Source organism: Schistocerca americana, chromosome 3, assembly GCF_021461395.2.
Source record: "Schistocerca americana isolate TAMUIC-IGC-003095 chromosome 3, iqSchAmer2.1, whole genome shotgun sequence".
Classification (NCBI taxonomy): Eukaryota; Metazoa; Arthropoda; class Insecta; order Orthoptera; family Acrididae; genus Schistocerca; species Schistocerca americana.
Window position 1 is genome coordinate 607,275,527 of NC_060121.1, and position 22,837 is coordinate 607,298,363.

Sequence of the window (22,837 nt, forward strand, 5' to 3'; positions counted from 1 at the left end):
AATCAAGACTAGAATAAAGTATAATGAAGTTATCAAAAGGAAACTAGTGCAAATTAACAATGAAGTCATAGAACCGGTAGATTAGACTTTCTCTTTAGGGTAGTTGAAAATCTCAACTAGATAGATGTTACAAGAAAGTAGCAGAAAAATAAATGATGTGGAGTGTTTTTGGCAGTCTAAATAGGTTTTCAACACCAAGCTTCCAATGTGTTTGAAATGGACTTGTATGATTATTGACAGTTACCTATTTTGGTTTAGGCCTGGAGACATGAAATTTTAATGACAGAACCATTTACTGACTGAGGGTTATGCACCAGAAAAATGAGTGGAGGGGGGGGGGGGGGGACCAGACAAATAGATTGGGGAACTACATCACAGTATCATGTGTGAGGAGCATAGTTTTGACATTACTGTATTAATTACCTCAGATTATAGAGTCAAATACTTGTGAAAGTTAAAATTTGATGTTGGTTTGAGTTCACATTATGGTCTAACATACAACTGTAATTTGTCAAAAATGTTGATTGCAGCATACATATACTCCACTAAAGAACAGAAAAATGTCATTTTATATTGTGAGTAATTTGCAGACTGTTTACAGAATACAGCTTTATTTGCCTTTGCAGTCCTATTTAGCTATCTAATAAGAATTGGAACATAATATATTTTCTCTACTGTTAGCATGGGAATCATATAATGCAGTTTCTACCTAATAACAGCCAAAAATTTAAAAACATATTTTTCTGGTGGCTGGAATTATAAATGTGTCTGAGAAACAAGTAATTTAGTATATAGGATAGCCAACTGTGTTCTGTAAATTTCATGGTATAATGAAACCCAGTTGCTACTTAGATAACTTTTTTATGCAATTTAGACTTATTATGTGCAAAATAAAATAACAATATACTGTTGCTGATCTCCAGGATAAGACACATTCTCCAACATGTACAATACTGAATGTTCCAGGAGGAGTGGTCAATATTCAGAAATATAACAGGAAAGATTATTCGAAGCAATAATGTCTAGAAAACATGGGCTCTAAAATGCACACCTTAGGATCTGTGAGCACTTTGTCATCTTTGCTACTTCAAAACACATTTCTTCTACTGAACAAGTGCTCATAGGTCTTAAGGTATGCATTTAGCTTGTGTTTACTAGACCTTTTTTGTTCTGAATGATCGTTCTGTAATATCCCTGAATGTGTACTATTCCTCCTGAATCACCCTCTATAAATAATAGTTTGTTACATTTCACAAATCTGTTTAATTGAATGTATACTGAGAAAATGTTAAAAATATAACAATACATACAGTAGACTGATAATAGGAAAACAATATAGATAAGTGAGGTGCATTAATACATGAATATCCCTGAATGTGTACTATTCCTCCTGAATCACCCTCTATAAATAATAGTTTGTTACATTTCACAAATCTGTTAAATTGAATGTATACTGAGAAAATGTTAAAAATATAACAATACATACAGAAGACTGATAATAGGAAAACAATATAGATAAGTGAGGTGCATTAATACATGAATGTTTTGTTTAACAAAAGGAGCATGCTCTGGAAATAAAGAGTAATTTGTAAAATATGTTCTATTGTACTCTTGCGGAATGAGAGAGGCATGTAGGAAAGATTTAGGTGGAGCTGCTCATCGAAGTAAGCATTTAGATGGGAAGAACAGACAGTTTCGGAAAATGTCAGTAACTGGGTGAAGTTAGTTTAGATTTTGGGGCGTATAATATCATGTTTAACCATTCAAAATCAAATAATAGCTGTAATCAATAGTTTATACATTTCAAGACTTCCAAAGGAATATATTTCTGGCCTATGATAGCCAAGGAGAGGACTTGTGATGAGTCTGCTTGGCAGCTGTCACCTTCACTTCCAGCATACCCAGAAAAGTTAGAACATACTCCTGTTCACTAGATAAATATAAAGATAATGCAGTACTGGACACCTCCAAGTTAGATTCAATCAATGGAATGAGGAGAGATAAACATTCTATGTGTAATGTAAGCATTGAGCAATACTAAGAACTTGAATGTAATACCTCAGCTTGTGAGTTTTCATTCTTCTTCAGAGCATACAAGCACAAAGTACACACATACACAAACATCTACAGTGTCCTGTCTCTGTGAGCAGACAGGTAACTTTATTCATTTCACTTTTGCCTATTACATATGTTTTGTTAAATAGTAGTCTGCGGTAGCCCTCACATAAAATAGTACACTTTTTTTTAAGTATACAAATGTATGCAGCTGTTAAAGTGCAGTGGAATTTCCTGGATTTGTTATAACTTCAGGATGGGTAGAACACATACATCACCTAACTTGGTGGTATACTTTTTGAACTTAGTGCAGGAAATTCAAAATATTCTATGCAACAGTCACAGATTTAAAAAAAATCATACCTTTGTTATAGACCTGTATTGCAGAAGGTTGTTATTTTACTTTATTTCTCTTTTTTCACAATTTCCTAATTTCTTTAATAGAAAAAACTATTATTTTTGTTTAGTGAATTACACTGCTGAAATGAAAGTGTTTTCATTTTGGAGAACTCTTTTGTGTTGCACATATATATGACAAGTCTGGACTTGAACCTAGACATCCACTAAATTGCAAGAAATAGTCATCATATGATCAATAGCAATAAAACAAATGATAAAATGTGCAGAGCACAAAATAGCATCGCATATTGAAAGTCAGTATATGGTAAAACCTCAATGAATTGCAGTACATGCCTTTACACTATGTAACATTCAAGATATCTTCCTATCCAGATCTAAAGCTACACTGTATTGGTTACTGCAAGAGTTTCACAGATCTACAAAGTCCCAGACATGCCCAGTGAATGCTTTGTCAAGTAAGTAGAATAGAAGCAATGATATGCTATGTTGAAAAGACATCTTGTTAGTTCTTTGAAAAATGTGAATAGGAATTGCCCAATTGAAACACATCCCTAGAAATGTGCTGAAGGAAAGATATACTTTCGGCTATAAATATGTGTTGCACTACTTTACAACAGCTATTGTTCCCTCTGATACCAATTGGCTTACCATTAATTAAGCTTGGTATACATCTGGTGTAATACTGGATAATGCACTGAGGAGAATGGCATATACCTCTATGACGTATTACATTCTCGGCTAAAAATTGGGTGTGACTCACAGGTAAAGACCAATCTGTGTATTGATGGCACCACCGATTGACAACTATTTGTCATCAGAGGTTAAGAAATAAATGTAAACAACACATCTGAGAAACGCAAGGAAGAAATGGTGGTTGAAGGTGGCACTCGTGTAGCAGTGTTGCAACATTTGGCATGCTCTTGTTGAATAAGGATCCATGATCTATCACTGATATTCTAATAATGATTCGTTTGTTGTCCTCTCCTGACAGCACATTTCATGGACAACATTTTGGGTTGTAATTTACAACAGTTCATGTTGGCTCTATTTTTCACACAGCAAACTGTCTTCTTGCAATATTCTTTCAATATTCATAAGTAGATGTGGAAATGTTTTGGTGGTGGATTACCATAAGAGCCAGCCTAAATACATCAGTGTTGCTTGCGTTTATTCCCTGTGTTACAACACACATCATTACTGTGACATTGTCCCATATGATTTGCAGTTTGGTAATACGAAATGAAGCGCCCTGCCGAGTGGTGGACTAAGGTTGTGATTGATTGGCACACTTGAAGTAACACAGTTTGTTTATTGGACATGATCTAAGTCGATACAGTTCAGTGACAAAAGTCCACACATGAAATAAAATGAAAATGTCCTGCTGTGACGATTGAAGAATACAGCGGAATGACCTTCTGGGGCAATAAATAGCCAATACCCTTGAGGACGAAGTGCCAGTCATCAGTAGAGGCTGGGGGCTGTGGAAGTGATGTCTTCCAGAGAGGTGATTACATGGTAGTGTCTGGGAGCCTGTGAAGGTGTGGGACAGCACTGTCCACAGCGACTGCAGCAGCGACAGTCATTGTGGTCTGTAGCTTAGTCTTACAATGTGACCGGCAATCGGTCTGGAGGTCAAAGGTGAACGGGTTGTCAAGGGGCTTAGTGACCAAAGTACCTGAGCAGAGGTGGGATAATGCAGGGCTGTGCCTGGCCTGCAGAGCATGTCTGCAAATGTGGTGGCTGAGTATGCAGGAGCTTAGCCCTGTGTATACAACACTACACTCTGCAGTCATAAAGTGCAAGAACATGGCATTGTTCAGACTTTGAAAATCTGCTGCTTGATATTCTTTGGTAGCAATGCAGAATAGTTATCTTCAGTGCAGTGTTTACCAATCCAAGTAGACAACGCTCAATATTCTGCGCTTTTGTGCAGCCCTTTTTATATATGCGCAATATATAGAGGATGCTGTTCAGCTGTGTTCTAGAATGTCAATATATCATCAGAATGAATCTTTCTCTCGGCATAGTATTTTGAAACTTCCTGGCTTATTGTAACTGTGTACTTGGATTGGGACTCCAACAAAGAAACTTACCTTCTATGACAGTAGTCTACCTGGCTGAGCTACCCAGGCGTGACTGATGAACTGGCTATCCTAACACTTTGAGGAGAAAGTATGGTAGGAAAAAAATCCTAGCCACAAAATACTTGTAGAAACAAACAAAGCTATGAAGGTGGGATAGTTCACTCAGAGTTTTTTAATCAAAAGTAGTATTTGATGGTTGTACAGTTGGATGTCTCCAGATTAGAAAATCCTTTGTTGTTATATGTGTTTACCATCATTACATTTTGTGTCCATTGATATTTAACATTGATGCAAATTTGTAATTAACAGTTCTAAATTATTCTAATCATGGCAGCTGTACAGGTGGAATTCATGTATGCACTTCTACAAGAACACCTACTTTCTGTTACTATTACTAAATAAATTTCATTGTTACAGTTGTGAAAGTCGAGAAGAAAGGTGAGAAGTCATATGTCATCCAACCGTCATATGATTCTGAGTCTGAAGAGGATGTTAGCAATCTACATGATTCTGGCTTCTACACAAAATCTGATGAAGAAGAATATGATGGTTACAGTGAAGAATCATCAGGGAGTGAGGAAATCTCGTATAGAGCGTCCCCTGTTCCAGATGACACAAGTTGTAAGTGTGTCATGTGTATAGTTTTTGTAGTAATGGGTTGTTTGCTGTATGTGTATGTATATAATTGCTGAGATTTACTTACCAATGTCATTAAAGTGTCAAAGTTGGTTGCTATGTGTTTTTCTTGTGTGTTTTTTTCCTCCCCCATATACTGAGAAGTATGAAAAGAAAACTTCTTCTAATAAAGTAAACAACTGAGATTGTAGGCTTGTTTGGTACCAGCACAATATACATATCTAATGGCAAAATAAAAGCTAAGCAATGTAGATGAATCACAAAATGAAGTAATCCTGTTGAGGGTGAACTTCTACTCCCATATGACAGAAGAGCTGTAGTGAAAATGAAGACATTAGGTTTTTGAGACTGAGGGTAACTGGAAACCCACATGGAAAACATACGGCTATGAGGCAACAAAAACTGATTACAGCTTTCTATGCATAAGAATAATAATTGCAATCAATGGCTCTGATATACAATTTCTCTCTGTAAAGTAAAATAGTGTGCCACTCTGTCTCAGCTTAATGCACAACAGATATTTTTAGCAAGAACTTAGCCACTGCAGCTGTTGGTGCATTTTATTCAGAAAGTTAGGCAGAGATCTGTTAAACTGATGTATAAATAAGAAATTTATATCCAAGCACATTTACTCCCTCTTGAGGGGAAAAAATCATATGTTTGAAAGGATTTGTGGTATATTTTCATCGAAAGAAAGAAGATTGGGGTACTTGGCGGTGTGCACTATTTTTACTGTTCTCTAAACAGAGTGCTAGTAATTTAAAACAACCATATTCATTTGGCTAAATTGGTAGTGTCAAAGATATGTAAGTGATTTTCTTCTACGACTTTCATTGAATGGTTGATCGACATATAATTCACCCACTCATATTACTTACTGGAGTTTGTTAGGTACACTTTTAAAATTTGTACTGATTACATGTAATAAATATGCCCTGAATTCTTTCTACATGCTTGAAACCTACATCAAAACATCAAAATAATGTCACACACACGTACACTACTAAAAATGACACTACTGCACTTTCCTTACAGCCTAAATCTTTCCAGTTGCCTTACTTGGCCAGTGTTTTATCTGAGTCTATTCTAGAGAAAGTTGGGTGATTCTAAAGAATATATCTGAGGATGGGTCTCAGCATATCTCACAAGAAAGGCTGAAACATTTGATTATATGCTTACAACTTCAAAGAATCGGTTCTGTAAATTTCATGCTGTGTAGTCCTTGTCTAAAGCATTTTATAAATTAAAAAATCATGTTTCAACCTTCCTTCATAATATAAGTATTAAAAAAAGCCAAGCAGTATGACACCTGACTTTGGAACCATAGTTGAGTTGACTGTGCAGTTCCATATGATGTCTTCCCCTATCTTCTGGACATGTGCTGTATGTTTTATGATCTGGGGGGGAAAAAGCAACTCCTACAACTCAATAACACAATTTTATGTCATAATTTTCATATGTTGGCAACTTGAATCTTTCTTTTAGTGTACATTATTCTGGGAATTTCATTTTTCATTTGTGTTGTGTTAATTATTTCATTAATAAACTTTATAATTAGTATCACTTTTTTATGTGAGACATATACAAACTGCTTGTTAATCTGAATTACTTTTCATGAAACATTTCTTATTTTCAGTGTTCTACAATGAAGTTCTGGATTCACTTACAAGGGGTTTTGATGACAAACTGCACTGTGATAATCTCATCCTTGAAATAAATTCTTCTCGATACGCATATAATGTCACCATGGATGAAGTTAATTATCATGTGGTGCGAGCTGTGTTGAACTTGTCAACAGAGTCTTCAGCTCAGGCTTATCTTACAGAGCTTCAGATGCATTTGAAGTACTTCATGCCCTTGTTTAAAAATTACTTGCGGAATGAGAGTGCACAGAAAGAATGTCTGAAGGCAATGGAGGTAACTCCCATTTTATTCATTCTTAATGTACATGTCATGTATTCTATCATTTTAAAATTAGAAGTATATTTTAAGTGTTATGTAAAATGTTTTCTTTTTCTTATTAGTACACAGCAGGCTGCAGAAGTGAAGTGCTGGAAGTGATTTTAAAAATTCTGAAATGGCTGTATGATGCCGATGTTCTTGATGAAGACATTATATTACAATGGTATAAGTCACCAGATGAAGCATCCACTGTCTCTGATGTTGTTAGGAAGAAAGTAAGTACAATTACACAGTGCTCTAAGCTCTCTCGTACACACTGTTGCTCCTCACATTCACTTAACTTTTCGCTAATTACTAGTGTTGCAAAAGTAGTTTACAGAGAAATTTTGTCTCATTTGTATCATGTGCTACAAATCACAACTTTTTTTAATACATCCATTTAGTAAATTGTAGTTCAACATTTAAAATGCAGAAAGAGGGACCACAGATGAATATGTTCACCTGTGTGTGAAGCTTTTAGAGTTATATTTATGTTCATAACTTACAATTCTCTAAATAGTTCTTCTTTGTGTTGGCTTTATTTTTATTTGAAAACAAATGACGTTTGAAATGCCCCGTGTAAGAGGAGGTCTAGATATTGTTCTGTTTGGAGTGTGTGATCTTAGTCATTGTAAAAAATTGAAATTTTCAAATAATATTTTAAATTTAAAATATGGGGTTTTGTGTTTTAACTATACAACAGCACCAACAACTGGTGACCTTGGTATGATCTAAACAAGGCACAGATATTATATTATAGTAAAATAGAACTCTGAAAAGCCTCATGTGTGGTTTTGTCAGGTCAAAGCACAACTCACTTTCACAGGAATAGAGAATGAAGCAACCAAATTCAGTTACTTATTAGAAAGTTAAAGCCCCAGTTTGTCAAAAATAAATGTGATCTCGTGAATAGTGATGATAGCAACAAATATTTGCTAACTAAAGAAAGACTGTGAATGACTTTTAAGGATAGTAACAAGTCAAATTAAGGGAGAAGTTAGCAAATTAGAAATTGCTGATATGAGACCCAGTCAGATGCTTCAGAAAATGAAAGGATATGGAGCAACAAATATTTCAGATAAAATTTTAAAGACACTCTGTCTAGGCAAACTTCCTGGTAGTGAACAAAATATTTCCAAAGAAAATGTGGACAAACTAGAACAAATGGCTGACCAGATGACGGAAATGCAAAGCACTCAGGAAATTCAGTCAATTTCATTTGAAGTTCCCCTGTGGGGTGTGATTCTTCTATAGCAATGAAAGATCTTCTGGTAAGGATCAAAGAGTGCCAAAACATAGACCGAAAATCCAGATCTAGGAAACGACATTATCACTCATGATGACGTTCTCATAGCAGAGACCACAGCAAGCTGAGATACAATAGTCAGGAAAGTACTGCTACTGTTATTTTCATCATGATTCATATTGCAGAGCTGGGAAGTGTATCTGATCTTGCCAATGAAAAAGTGAGGAAAACTCTCATTGGCACACACAGTAGTGGCTGAGTGTTCTGCCACAGTAGTTATACCAGGCCGCCACTATCAGTTCTCTGTGAGAGATAAAACTTTAGGGTTACTTTTCCTGACTTATAGTGGTGCTGATGTTTCCAATACGTCAGTGTGTCCCAAGGAGAAAGTTAAAGAGGCAGACTAAAAACTTTATGCTCCAACTGGATCTGAGATTACAACTTACAGAACAAAGTTATTGAGTCTTTATTTAGTTTTAAAGCACACTTTTGAGTGGCCTTTTATTTTAGCCAGCACAACAATAGGTGTAATTGCTGCAGACTTTCTTCATCACTTTGGCCTATTAATAGACTTGAAGAGAAAATTATTAGTTGACAATAATACTCAGTGACGTGGCTGCACCGCAGTGTATAGTTGATTTGTCTGATTCTGTTAGTTCACACGATGCTAGCTGTAAATACTCCGAATTGCATAAAAAATTTCGTGAACTGACAAGAACCACTCTTATGCCGGGAGAAATGAAGCATGATGTTAAACATTGTGCAACAGCAGTGACCCTCCAGTGTACTCAAAAGCCTGCAGGTCAGATCCAAAAAACTAAATGTGGCTAAATGAGAATTCCAGTTTCTAATGAATCATTATATAGTTTTCCCTTCTAAATTTCAGTGGGCTAGTCTTCTGCATGTGGTAGAAAAGCCATATGGTCAGTTGAAAGTTTATGGAGACTACTGATCTCTTTTTGACTGCAACCTATCTGACTGCTATCCAGTTCCTCACATAAACAATGTAAATTCCATCCTTGTTGGCAAGAAACTATTCTCTAAAGTCAGTCTCCTAAAAGCATATTACCAAATCCCACTACCTGAAAAAGGAATAAGGAAATGAGTGCTGTGATCACACCCTTTGGACTTTATGAATTCAGTATCATGCCATTTGGCCTCTGGAATGTACCCAGTACCTCTCAGAAATTTATTAATGAAGTTTTGAGAGATTTAGATTTCTGTTTTCCATATCCTAGATGACACACTGATAGATTTAACTCTACAGAAGAACACGCTCAGCATTTAGCTATCCTGTTTGAACAGTTGAGCAATTTTGGTTTAAGGACTAATGTTGGCAAATATGTGTTTGGAGTTCCAGAAATTAACTTTTTAGTTCATTTGGTTACTCCAGAATGTACCACACCAGGCCCAAACCAGTGCAAGTGATAACTAATTTCAAATGCCCAGGGTCTGTGTCAAATTACATCATTTCCTTGGAATACTGAATTTATACTGAAGGCATTTAGAATGTTCTGCAGAACATCAAGCTATCCTGAATGATTACTTGAAGAACATCAAGAAAAATGACAAAGTAAGCACTCAGTGGACAAAAGATGCAATAAAGGAGTTCAAAAAGTGCAAAATGGTTCTTGAAAATGCAGGCCATTTAACATTCCTGAATGTAAACAATGAACTTGTATCATTTGAAGATCCTTCATTTTGCATCTGGTGCTGTGCTGCAACTAAAGAAGAAGGAATGTGAAAAGCAACTGGTTTCCCCTCCAGATTTCTCACCATTCCATTACAAGTATTCAGCTTATGATAGAGAACTTCTCAGCATGTATATGGCAGTAAGGTATTTTAAATTCTTTCTTGAAGGGCATTAATTTCCATGTACGTTGACCATGCTCCTTCAACACATGCTTTTAAACAACAAAACAATAAAGCAATTTATATGCAGTTCTGTCACCTACAGTTCATATCACAAATTATGACAGATATCAGATTCATTTTGGGACAAAAAGTATGTGGCTGACAACCAATCTACGAGGGCTGTTCAGGAAGTAGGGAATGTTTCTGCTTGATGCCACTAGGCACTCACTGTTCACATATATTTTGGTATGTGTGTGCTTGACAGCTCAGTTGGCATGCATCCGTGACAGTGAGAACATCTCTGCGCATCTGGTTTTTTTTTTCGATATTCAAATTTGAAGTGTGTGCTGCAATTGAAAATCCCGCCAGTTGTGAGGTGCGGTCTGTGATATGGTTTTTGTTTGCAAAAAACTTAAAACATATAGAAATTTATCGTGAACTGTGCAGAGTGTATGGAAACAACGTAATGAGTGAATGTTCCATCCGGAAATGGTGCATTTGGTTTAAAAATGGCCGAACCAATGTTCATGATGAAGAGAAGAGTGGATGTCCGGGCATTGTGGCTGACAATCTTCTCACTAAAGTTGATGAAACGATTCGTGAAACCCGTCGCTTCACAATAACCGAGATTTCGCTTTCTTTTCCGCAAGTTTCATGGACTTTGTTGTTTAAAATTGTCACTCAAAATCGAGGCTACCACAAATTTTGTGCACAATGGGTGCCCAAAATGCTTACAGAGCACCATAAAGAACAGTGAATGGGGGCAATGTTGACATTTCTGGAGGCCTACCACAAACATGGTGATTCATTGCTGGATCAAACCGTAACCCGGTGATGAGACTTGGGTGAAACACGTCAATTACGAGACAAAATTACAGTCCCTGGAGTGGGAGCACATGAGGAACCTTGTCAACAAGGAAGTTAATGGTGACAGTGTTTTGGGATAGGTTTGATTTTCTCAAACGTGGAGCTACCATAAATTCTGTCCGGTACTGTCAGACTTTGCACAGCCTTAGAATACCAGTTCAAAACAAACGCCAAGGAAAGCTGATGTCCAAAATTTTGTTTTTGCACGACAATGCCCGATATCACATGGCAAACTTAAGATCTCCTTCATTCATTCAAATGGGAAATTTTCCCTCATCCGCCCTTCAGCCCCTATCTTGCACTAAGTGGCTTCCACTTGTTTACCAAGGTGAAGAACTGGCATGCAACGCAGTGCTTTGATGACGACACAGAACTCCAGGCGGGTGTGACTCACTGGCTGAAGTCTCAGGCGGCAGAATTCTGTGACGAGGGTCTTTCAAAGCTTGTCCACCACTATGATAAGTGTCTCAGTGTGTTTGGTGACTATGTTCTTAGCTTTTTTTTTTTTTTTTTTTTAAATGCCAAAACATTCCCTACTTTCTGATATCCCTCGTATTAGTACGAAGATAGCAGATATTCGTGCGGGTGATGAAGAACTCCAGAAAGTTCGATCTAGTCCTCATACATCATTGAAGTTTAGACAGCATGAAACCCCATAAGATTCTCATGGGGCAATGTGTTGACAAGTAACTTTCATCCTTATTTTCCTTAGGAGTTTAGATACTCAGTATTTCAGCATTGCCACAGCATGATACGGCCTGGTATTAAGTCTTCTGTAAAATTACTCATGCCTTCATTTATTTGGTTAAACATCAAACAAGATATCCAAAAATGAACAAAATAATGCATAACATGCAAAAAGAGCAAAGTACCTGGACATACTAAATCTGCTGTTGGCTAGTTTCCAAGCACAAATGGACAATTTAAGGTGTTACAGATCGATCTGATTGGGGCACTGCCTCCCTCAGATGAATTCGTATACTATTTAATGTGCATTGAACTGTTCAGTAAGTAGAAAAAAGTTATTCCATTACGTGATGTTTGAGCAGAAACAGCGACACAAGCATTTTATAACTCCTGGATCACTAGATTTGTGGCACCTAACCAAATAGGGACTGACCAAGGAGCAAAGTTCCAGTAGGTGCTGTTCTGTGCATTAGCATAGATATGTGGTACTACGTGCACACAAACTAAGTCATATCATCCACAATCAAATGGGAAAATAGAGAGATTCCATAGAACATTGAAGACAGCCATTAGGGCATGTGGTAAAAATAAATGGCGTGACTTAATTCCTACTATTCTCCTAGGACTTTGTTGCTGTGTGAGAGAAGAAAGTAAGTCAACAGCTGCTGAGGTGCTGTATGGCACAACTCTAATATTGCCTGGAGATTTCATTGTAATGTCAGAAAACAAACAAGAAATAGATCTTTCGGCAGTCACTTCTCCCTTATGCCAACATATGGATAAACTATACCCTTCAGAATATTCCCAAAAGGTAAAGGAAATAGCATTTGTTAGTAAAGATCTGCACAATATGACTCATGTATTTGTGAGGAATGACAAAGTTAAAGCTAAATTAGTGCATTCCTATAAAGCCCCCTGTGAAGTCCTGGAGCAAAAAAGAAAATATTTCATGTTAAAAGTTAAGGATGTGGCAACTAGCATCTCACTTGATAGAGTGAAACCTGCATTCATCTTTGTGAACTCAAAACACTGTGGACATTCAGGAAAACCTACAAAGCACTACACTTTTGAATGAGTTACCCATACCTTCAAGAGTCTCACCAAATCGTTACCTGAAGTGGTCAAGTTGTGAAATTCCCTGCAAAGTACAAGTAATTGACAATGGGAGGGGGGAGTGATGATTGTGTTCACAACCTACAATTCAGTAAATAGTTCTTCTTTGTGTTGACTTTCTTTGAAAACAAATGACATTTGAAATGCACAGTGCAAAGGTGGTCTAGAAATCAATTGTTCTGTTTGGAGTGTGTGATCTTTATCTTTGTAAAAAAATGGAAATTTTAACATAATATTTTGTATTTAAAATATAGTGTTTTGTGTTTAATTGTGTAAAGGACCTACACGCTCACTGGCACTTGAAACACTTGCACTGTTATTTTATCATTCATTTTACCCTCAAGGTCTTTAATCTCCGAATGCCACATATTTAATAGAAATTGCAACCATCCTCTAAGCTAAGTGACTTTCTGCTGATGAGACTGTACATTAATTTCAACTATGGCTTAATCAGTTGATTAAAATGCATAAAAACAAAAGAGAATAATAGAGCGTAGCATGTTACGTTATGTTTTCAATGAAATGCGGACAAGTCAAATGTCTATTGCTTCTGAATGAGTCAGTTCAATTGAAGAACATAGGATTAGGACATCCTGTTTATTATAAGCAACAAATATGCATTTATAAAGTGATAGGATACATGTATATCTGATGCTGCCGGCATCCAGAATGAAGAGCAATACTGTCAGGTGTTCCAGAAAAATACAGATATTTACCATATAATATAAAAAATGCCCTATACTTCAGAGTATAATATCAACCACATAATGAGGAAAAGAATAGGAATCACACCAAGTCTATTGCCCTTCCTCACTACCTGATGAATTTTACTGCACAAATAGTCATGGTCATGGAAAATATCAAACAGCAAATTCAGGGAAATATCAAGCAGTGAATAGATTAACCCTTCTAGCCATTAAAAAAGTGATCAGCTATTACAAAATCAGATTCCATGTGGATTTAGTAATGTTATTAGGACACTGAGTTATGAGAATGGTACACAGAACATCAGCAAGTTTCTCCAGCCACAAAAAACTGTGTTGGATGAATGCTGAATTTCTGTAGGCAGTTCAGTGAATTATGACAAAATTCAGATTCTGGTCCATCCACATATCTTTGGGCTTTGGTGGCCAAGAAATAATTGAAGATAATACATAACAAACAAGATTATTAACCAGAACAATACTTGCATTTATAGAATACATCTCCTATTTTCACTCTCTTCATTGTGAGTGTTCAATGCTTGGCATTTTGATGCATGCCATTAAACTAAATGATGAAACATCTGACTTACAACAATTTTGTGCGTGTTCGTACATATTACTCTTTTCATTGCAGCTTTGATGTATTCCTTGTGAAGTGACTTAATTTTATATGTGACTGAAGCACTGCTGTATCAGCTACCTCATGTTTAAGACAAGTACCTTTAACTTTAGAGTGTAACTTTGAGAAAGATATTCTTCATGTCTGTAGGAGTAACTAACAGAAGAAGAAATAATAATCTCATAGAAGCATGCCTGAAAACTGATGGAACATTATATTCTCTGTCATGACTTCATCAATCACACTGCTGGACACTGTCCAGAAGACCTCTCTGGGGCTCAACTGAAGCACTAATGTGTCATTGTGAGCTGCCATCTTGTGTTACAAAATATCACATCATGTAGGAAAAATCAATTGACTGCCACCTCATCAGGAGGTGGTGGAATAATGTGTGGTCACTGTGATAAACCCCCTCTCACTGACCATCAAGGAGCGACCATACAGTAGTGTAGTATGTTCTTGAAATCTGTTTTTTGTTGCTACTGAAGCCTGAATGAATTACAGAAACATGGTATTGCTTAGAAATTCATTTCAGACAGGACTATGAATTAATATTCGATAAGACAGTTTATTTGGACCAAATGATACCATTAACTCCCAATAATGAGTGCAAAATTGAGGGTGCAGCAGCTAATAATTATAAACTCAGTTGCGTATTAAGGCATTAGTAATTTTTCTGAACATTTTGTGGTGTGATATTCAGACATCTGCCCTAGGAAACCTGATAGAAAAATTGATCTCTGAACTTCAACTGTGTTTATTGCTCATTTGCACTCTTACTCGTTTGGCTTGGCACATGAAAGATGTCAGCCATTTATCTCTCTGAAATATGTCAGCCATAGTGATCATTTTCCTCCATAGTGATTATTTTCTTCTTGTTCTGTCCCTTCCTGACTGTCTACCTGTCATGATGGGCTCTCAAGGAAGCTGAATGCTCTCAACTTTTTACACTATTCAACAAGAGAAAATTGACATCATCCAACAGCAGGTCACAATTGTTATGACTATGGAATTATCAAAATTAGTTGTAACACTGACACGTCCCAGAATATGCTCCCATGTAATATTATGGAATGAAAGGAAGCGAAGTTGACCAGATTTTTTATTTTTATATAACTTATGCCTGACAAAGTCAATATTGCAAATAGATATTTGTTTAGATATTTCAGTAAGTCTACAGTTAGTTCCTAAATGAATTTATTATTGAGTTAGAATTTAATGCAGTCAGCCTGCTCATCATTATATTTTAATTTTTTAAAAAAATGTGATTTAATACAACACTACAGCTATTTCTCACATCCTACTTTCCAAAGCTCCTTTCTTTCCAATCTTCTGCTTGCAAATTCTGCTCTGATTTAGCACTTCTGACTCTCTCTGCCCTTGTTGGTTTCATGTATCCTCTTCCTGTACTAGTTGGACTCCACTCCACCATCTTCTTAGGCCATCCATCCTCACCCAAACAGCATACATTTTGATGCCACATCCATTGTTTTGCTTCAGTTGTATCCAGTAAAGTGGTGTCACAGTACATTCTCTTATGATGTCTTCATTTTTATTTTATTCCATAGTGTTAACTTATAGGAACACCTCCAAAATCCCATCTTCATTGACAATAAGTTCTTCTTAATTCTTTCAGTCACTTCTGATCCATAGTTTGCTATACATTCTACAATAGTTTTAAATATCCTATTCTTTGTTTCTGTTTGTGCTCCATGAAGTTCCAATCAGTTGTTTGATTTGTCTAACTTGACAAATGCTGTTCCTAATTTTGCTTTTAATACATCTATCTATGTTAATAATGACTCCCAAATGCTTATAATAAGAGTCCACAGATCTTACAACCCCAAAATATAATGCCAGGTCTTGATTCACTCATCCAATAACCAAATATTTGGTTTTCTCTAAATTAATCATTAAACCCATTCTTGATATTCTCTGTGCAACTTTCTAACCATGTTTTTCTTGATAGGACATCCCCAACTAGTTATGTATATAATTTGTGATTGATAACATTCACTACCATTATAGTAAATTTTATTTTCCAATAAAAGGAAAACACAACCAGGTTTCGAGGCAACAATCCCATCTTCAAGTGCATAGATTGACCATACCAGTAAACTAACAGTAACTAGTTGAATAGTATGGACATCTCATGGATCTGAACATGAGATTGTTGTCATGAAACCTGACTGTGCCTTTTTTTGTTGGAAAATAAGACTTATTGCATCTGTAGCAGATGTTATCAATAATGAATTTCTAACCGTGTAACTTGTGTAATCCACATACTCCACAAATATGACTTAGTCATCAGCAAAATGCAAAGTGAAGAGCTTGTCATCATTTAGTGACACACTTATATTATGACAGGAACGTTTGCATAATATTAAGTCACAATTCAAAAATGTTTTAAATAATGAAGATGTTATCATGCATCCCTGTTGTGACCCTTTGGCCACTGGGATCTCTTCAGATATCTTTCTATATACTTTAAATGTGCAAGTTGTACCACTACATATGCTGTAACAGCATGTACATAATATAGCTCCTTTCTCTAACACTGCAGTCCACAATTGTACACATGGAAATGCCATCATAAGGGTTCTTAAAGCCAATGAAAAGCATATGGGTCTCTAAATTCCAGACCACTCTTTTTTTTCATGAGCTGTGTTAGGTAAAATATACTGTATGTGCATGATCATGTGGCACAGAACCCATTCTGTTCTTCTTTGTAGATCTATTTTTGTCTACTTATAATGTAGTCAGTTATAGATTTTCTCTATGGTGTAGCTTATGTCCATGTAAATTCACTACCAAACCCAACAATGCTTTGCTATTGCCAAATGTGTATGGGAATTGTATCTACATCCTAATCTCCTTCTCCCCACTCTCTCTGTCCTTCACCTACCTCCCACTCCCTGTGTTTATTTTCTACCCCTCCCCTGTCTGTTCATCTCCTGTTCCTCCCTCTCTTTGACCTTTTTGATTGTTGTTGCAACTGAAACCTTGACTGGGAAATGAAGCCACTTAAAATGAATGGGTGAACTGGTTGGGATCATTAATATGAGGGGCACAGGAGAGGCCCCTCCAGCTGCTGGATCTGTGGGGAGAGTAGCTTCAGTGACAGTATCCCTCATAGTTTTAATCTGTGAACAGTTAGGACTGTAGTGTTTCGGATGATTCAGATCTCATAGTAGTATTACAATCATAACTCTATGTCATTCCAAGCATGTGTGTCAATTTGTACCTCTCTATCTACATTATTCTGTGATTTATTCAGTTTTCAAATTTATACTGACTTTTTGATCACCTGGTATATACCATATAAAGAGAAACATTGTTAGCAATATCATTTTAAATTTATACACAATAATCTAATAAATGTTCAGACAGATATTAGCTACATATTTTTATTAGCTACATATTTTTAACATATGGTATATAAATACAAGGGCTATCCACAAAGTACATTATGTTTTGGAATTAAAAATAAATAAAGTATTGGAAATTTTTTTATTATATACAGATGAAAGCCACACTTCAATACTACTTTTCTACATAGTTGCCATTTAAATTAAGGCACTTATCGTAGCAATAGACGAGCTTGGAAATTCCTTCGTCGTAAAATTCGGCCGCCTGCGCCTTCAACCACGTGGTTACCTCTTCTTGAAGCTTTGCGTCGTCATCAAAACGCTGCATAGCCAACCACTTCTTCATTGCTGGGAATAAGTGGAAGTCGCTCGGTGCCAGGTTGGGACTGTACGGCGGATGAGGAAACAACTCTCACTTAAAAGATTTGAGAACTGCACGAGTGGCATTTGCCGTGTGGGCCCGGGCGTTGTTGTGAATCGGCAAGATCTTTGAGCCCAACTTTCCCCTGTGCTTGTTTTGTATTGCTCTTCTGAGGTTGTGCAGAGTTTGGCAATACCTTTGAGAGTTTATTGTAGTGCCTCTTTCCAGGAAATCGTATTTCTACCGGGTTACTCATTAACCACATGGTTGAAGGCGCAGGCGGCCGAATTTTACAACGAAGGAATTTCCAAGCTCGTCAATCGCTACGATAAGTGCCTTAATTTAAATGGCTACTATGTAGAAAAGTAGTATTTAAGTGTGGCTTTCATCTGTATATAATTTTTAAAAAATTCCAATAATTTATTTACTTTTAATTCCAAAACGTAATGTACTTTGTGGATAGCCCTCGTATATACCACACAAAAAGGGAAAAATAGTGAGAAAAACTCAAAATATTCCTGACCGATTTACTTAAGATTTTTACATGGTACTGCAATCAACATTCAGACATTGTCTACATATTTTTAAAATATATATAGTATATAAAGACCTATATCTATACAACTATAATATATAAAAATAAGTTTTCATTGAACATTGTTGCCAAAAATCTCAAGTAGTTGTTGATAGACTGACTTCACATTTTTACATGATACCCTAATAAATGTTTGGATGCACACTGGCTACACATTTTTAATATATGTTGTAGATAAAAGTATATATACTATGTAAATGGAAAAATGTTTTTAGTAAAGTCTTAAGTTCTTGACCGATTTACTTCAAAATTTTACACAATACTCTAATAAACATTGAGACACACATACGCTATACATTGTTTTAATATATATGTTATATCAATATATACTACTATATACAGAACAATCATCATTTAAAAATTTTACCAAAAATTTTTTTACTTCAAATTTTTACATGATGCTTTAATAGACATTTAGATGGCCATTGTAGTCTATATAATTTGTTATAAAAATATATATATGGACAAGGCATACTCTACACATTTTTATGTAGCAAAAATCTCAAAATTCTTTTATTCTTTTGACCAATTTACTTCAAATTTTTACAAAGTACTCTCATAAACACTCTGACGGACATAGACTACCATATTTTTCAACACATAAGGTATATAAATTCAAAAATTTCTTGACAGTTTTATTTCAGATTTGTACATTATACTCTAATAAAAGTCTGGATAGACACAGGCTACATATTTCAGTTTACATAAGTATATGCAACACACAAAGGGAAACATAGTTAACACAAATCTTGAAAAGTTCTCAACCGTTTTACTTTAAATTATTACCCAGTACACTACGAACATGAAGATGGACATAAACTATCTATTTTTTAAATAACAATATACATATTTTCTGCTATCTCCTTATATGTAATTTTAAACAAAAAATGTATATACAACAATGCGCTGTTTTGTTTTCTTCATCACAGTCAGTTTCAATGGGACAGCTGTATTTACAGCTTATCGAGTTACGATTGTAATACTACTATGAGATCTGAATCATCTGAAACACTACAGTCTTAACTGTTCACAGATTAAAACTATGAGGGATACTGTCACTGATGCTACTCTCCCCACAGATCCAGCAACTGGAGGGGTCTCTCCTGTGCCCCTTATATTAATGATCCCAACCAATTCACCCATTCATTTTAAGTGACTTTTCATTTCCCAGTCAAGGTTTCGCTTGCAACAACAATCAAAAAGGTCAAAGAGAGGGAGGAACAGGAAATTAACAGACAGGGGAGGGGTAGAAAATAATAAAACCCCATGTCATTCCAAGCATGTGTGTCAATTTTTACCTCTCTATCTACATTATTCTGTGGTTTTCAAATTTATACTGACTGTGTATTTATATACCATGTATATTTGTAAGAAAGTAACATATGTCCATCTGTACATTTAATAGAATATTTTATAAAAATTTTAATTAATTTCAGACTTTTCAAGATATTTGTTAAGGCCCTCTTCAATTTATGTTGTGTATAGATACTTTTAAACCATACATATTTCAAAAAATGTTGCCTATTTCCATTTTTATGTTTATTTGAATATCATGTAAAAATTGGAAGTAAATCGGTCAAGAACTTATTGAGATTTTTGGTAACAACATTAAACTACAGTCTGTCTTAGTATAGTAGTTATGAGGTGTGTGAGAAAAGTAATGTGATTGATTTTTTTTATCTACCAAAATTTTTATTTCTTTCAAACAACAATATTATCTCCTTCAAAATAGTTCAACCTAGCAGCTATACAGCAGCGGAATCGCTGTTCCCAGTCTTGGTAGCAGTGCTGTAAGCCTTACATGTTGGTCACATTCTGTGGAATGTTCTCCAGAGTCCCAAAATGATGCCCCTTCAAGAAATTTTTCAGTTTCTGGGAAAGAAAAAAGTCACAGGGACTTGGATCAGGTGAATTCATGACACATCATTCACTTGTCTGCAGTGTCTGGCCTCATTCAAGTAACACTTTGCCTGAGCCATTCAGGGACACCTTTGTAATACACTTGATTGACAATTGGTCCTGGAGGAACAAATTCTTCATGTACAATTCCCCTATTGTCCAAAAAGCAAATCGGCATTGTTTTGATCTTTGATTTGATTATTCCAGCTTTTTTCAATAGAAGAGATGTCTCAGTGTGCTACTTCTCACTTTGCCGTTTTGTCTTAGGGTCATATTCAATAAACCAGAATTCATCACCTTTGATCAAATGACTGAACCATTCATTGTCATTGGCAATTCTGTCAAGATGATCAGTGCACATGTTTCTTCGATTGTCCTTCTGCTCAGTTGTGAGATTTTTTGGCACAAATCTTTCACATGTGCAAAACATCAGTCAAAATGTGATGTATGATGAAAGTGTTTAAGTATAACAAATCACCCATCATCCTTATTGTTAAATATTGGTCTGATCTCACAAGATTATGTACATGTTCAACGTTTTTATTGGTTTTTGCAGTTGAGGGTCTCCGTGAGCAAGGCTCATGGCAACCTTTTTTTGCGGCCTTTCAAAAATGATTTGTGCCAATGAAAAACTTGTGCTCTCGATAAGGAATCTTCCCCATAGGCCTCTTTCAACACTTGCTAATTCCCTAGGCTTAACACAAAACTTGATAACGTAACATTGATCTAAATTCTGCTGTTCCATTTTTGTAATAAATAACTTCACTAATGGCACTCGTAAAATGGCTATACGGAGCAGAAACTTGGACTGAGCATATGGAAGGGATGAACATGCCAGTGTACACAAATAGAACAACACAGCGTTACCATATCACTCACAGTGTTGTCAAGTCTCATTACTTTTCTCACACACCTTGTAGATGGATATCTTTCTGCTTTAAATAACCACTTTAAATCCTTAGAAAATATTGCTGGCATACGTCTATAAGTCGCTTAAAATTCTTTGAAACATATGCTCGGTGGAAACCTCCTACAAGTTGCAAACTGCACATAGTATGTGTAGTAATAGAATATATTTGTTACATTTTTCATTCATGTCATGACCACTGTACACATCACTTCAGTTCAAGTCTTCATTCATGAACCAATATAAATATTGGTGTAATATTGGGTTTCAGTGCAAAACTTATTGAAATTTTTATGAGAATTTACACATTTTGCTGTCTCTTCTATTTTTATATGATGTGTTATGTTGCTGTTACAGGTTGAGCCGTTTATTGATTGGCTTCTAGAGGCTGACGAAGAGACAAGCAGTGAAGATGAAGATGAAGACTGAACACTTGTAAAATTATAAAACATTACACAAAACCATTTGCTGTATTATTTATAAATCCTTTTCTATCTGTTATCAAATAAAATTATAAGTGCAGTGGTAATGTACTTTTAAATCTTTATTAGATATATTATTAAAAATGAACCACCTTTTGGGTGCATTTTTATTTTGCAATTACTTATTTTGTCTTGAGTTCTGCAGTGGGTTGAGACAATATTCTCCTTTGTTGAAAATGTTCTGCTTACAGATGGTTTTTGAGAAGCATGTCTTTGGATGCTCTTAAAAATATGTTAATCACTTTCTTATTGTTACTGCGTAAATCAGTCTTGTCTGTAACAGTAAGCTGTTGTATAACCCAGTCAATGAGAACCAAAAAAGGTTGAATGGGGGGAATATTTGTGTAGTCACAAATATTTGCACAGTGGTAGGAGAGAGTGCCATGTACAACATACTAAAAATCCCAACCAGTGGAATTTGGGGGGGAGGGGTTTAGGAGTGAGGATGGGGAGACGTTTAAAGGTCAATTTTTTATTTTCTTCTTGAATAACTGAAAAACCACAGCATCTAGCAAAAATGTTTCCTGGTATAAAATTATATAAAATTTCCTACGAAAAGGTTCTCTTCATTTTTCCTCTAGGACTAACAGTTTCCACATTGCAGGGGATGAAAAAATTGCAGTTTATTAAAAATAGTGTGTTAATGGTATAAAATTAATGTTTATTGTCCATTGGATTGGAATAGATTGTATTCTAAGGTGTCATAGGATGGAGGGGCTGGGAATGGAGGGTAGAAGTGTGAGGGAAGGCACTTTGCCAGATCGTGATTGTATACCTCACACCTTCATAGGTCTGCAAACTGAATGGCAAGCTGCTGAGGCCATGCTCTCTCTGCCATACTTAATCAAAGAAACTACAATGTGTTTCACAAAGCTATACCAATGCTACAGCAGACACATGCTGGGGGTCGGAAAGCATATATTCCATTAAGTTATTAACATTACATGGAATACAGGTATGAGATGATAATGCAAGAAACACATGTGGGCATAATCAGCATATACCTCTGCCCACTGTTCCACACTGCTAGAAGGGAATTGATTCATAGTCATCCCGTAT

General features: G+C 35.8%; 1 protein-coding gene across 1 annotated transcript in view; it reads left to right on the top strand.

Moving 5' to 3' along the window:
* LOC124605124 (translation initiation factor eIF-2B subunit epsilon) overlaps positions 1–21,825 on the top strand; it is a 92,802-nt gene extending 70,977 nt beyond the window's left edge. The window contains exons 8-11 of the mRNA XM_047136600.1: positions 4,917–5,120; positions 6,772–7,052; positions 7,160–7,312; positions 21,654–21,825. Of these exons, the coding sequence (XP_046992556.1) occupies positions 4,917–5,120; positions 6,772–7,052; positions 7,160–7,312; positions 21,654–21,725 (710 nt within the window). The 3' untranslated portion in view covers positions 21,726–21,825. The remainder of the gene's footprint in view (positions 1–4,916; positions 5,121–6,771; positions 7,053–7,159; positions 7,313–21,653) is intronic.
* Positions 21,826–22,837: the final 1,012 nt, after the last annotated feature.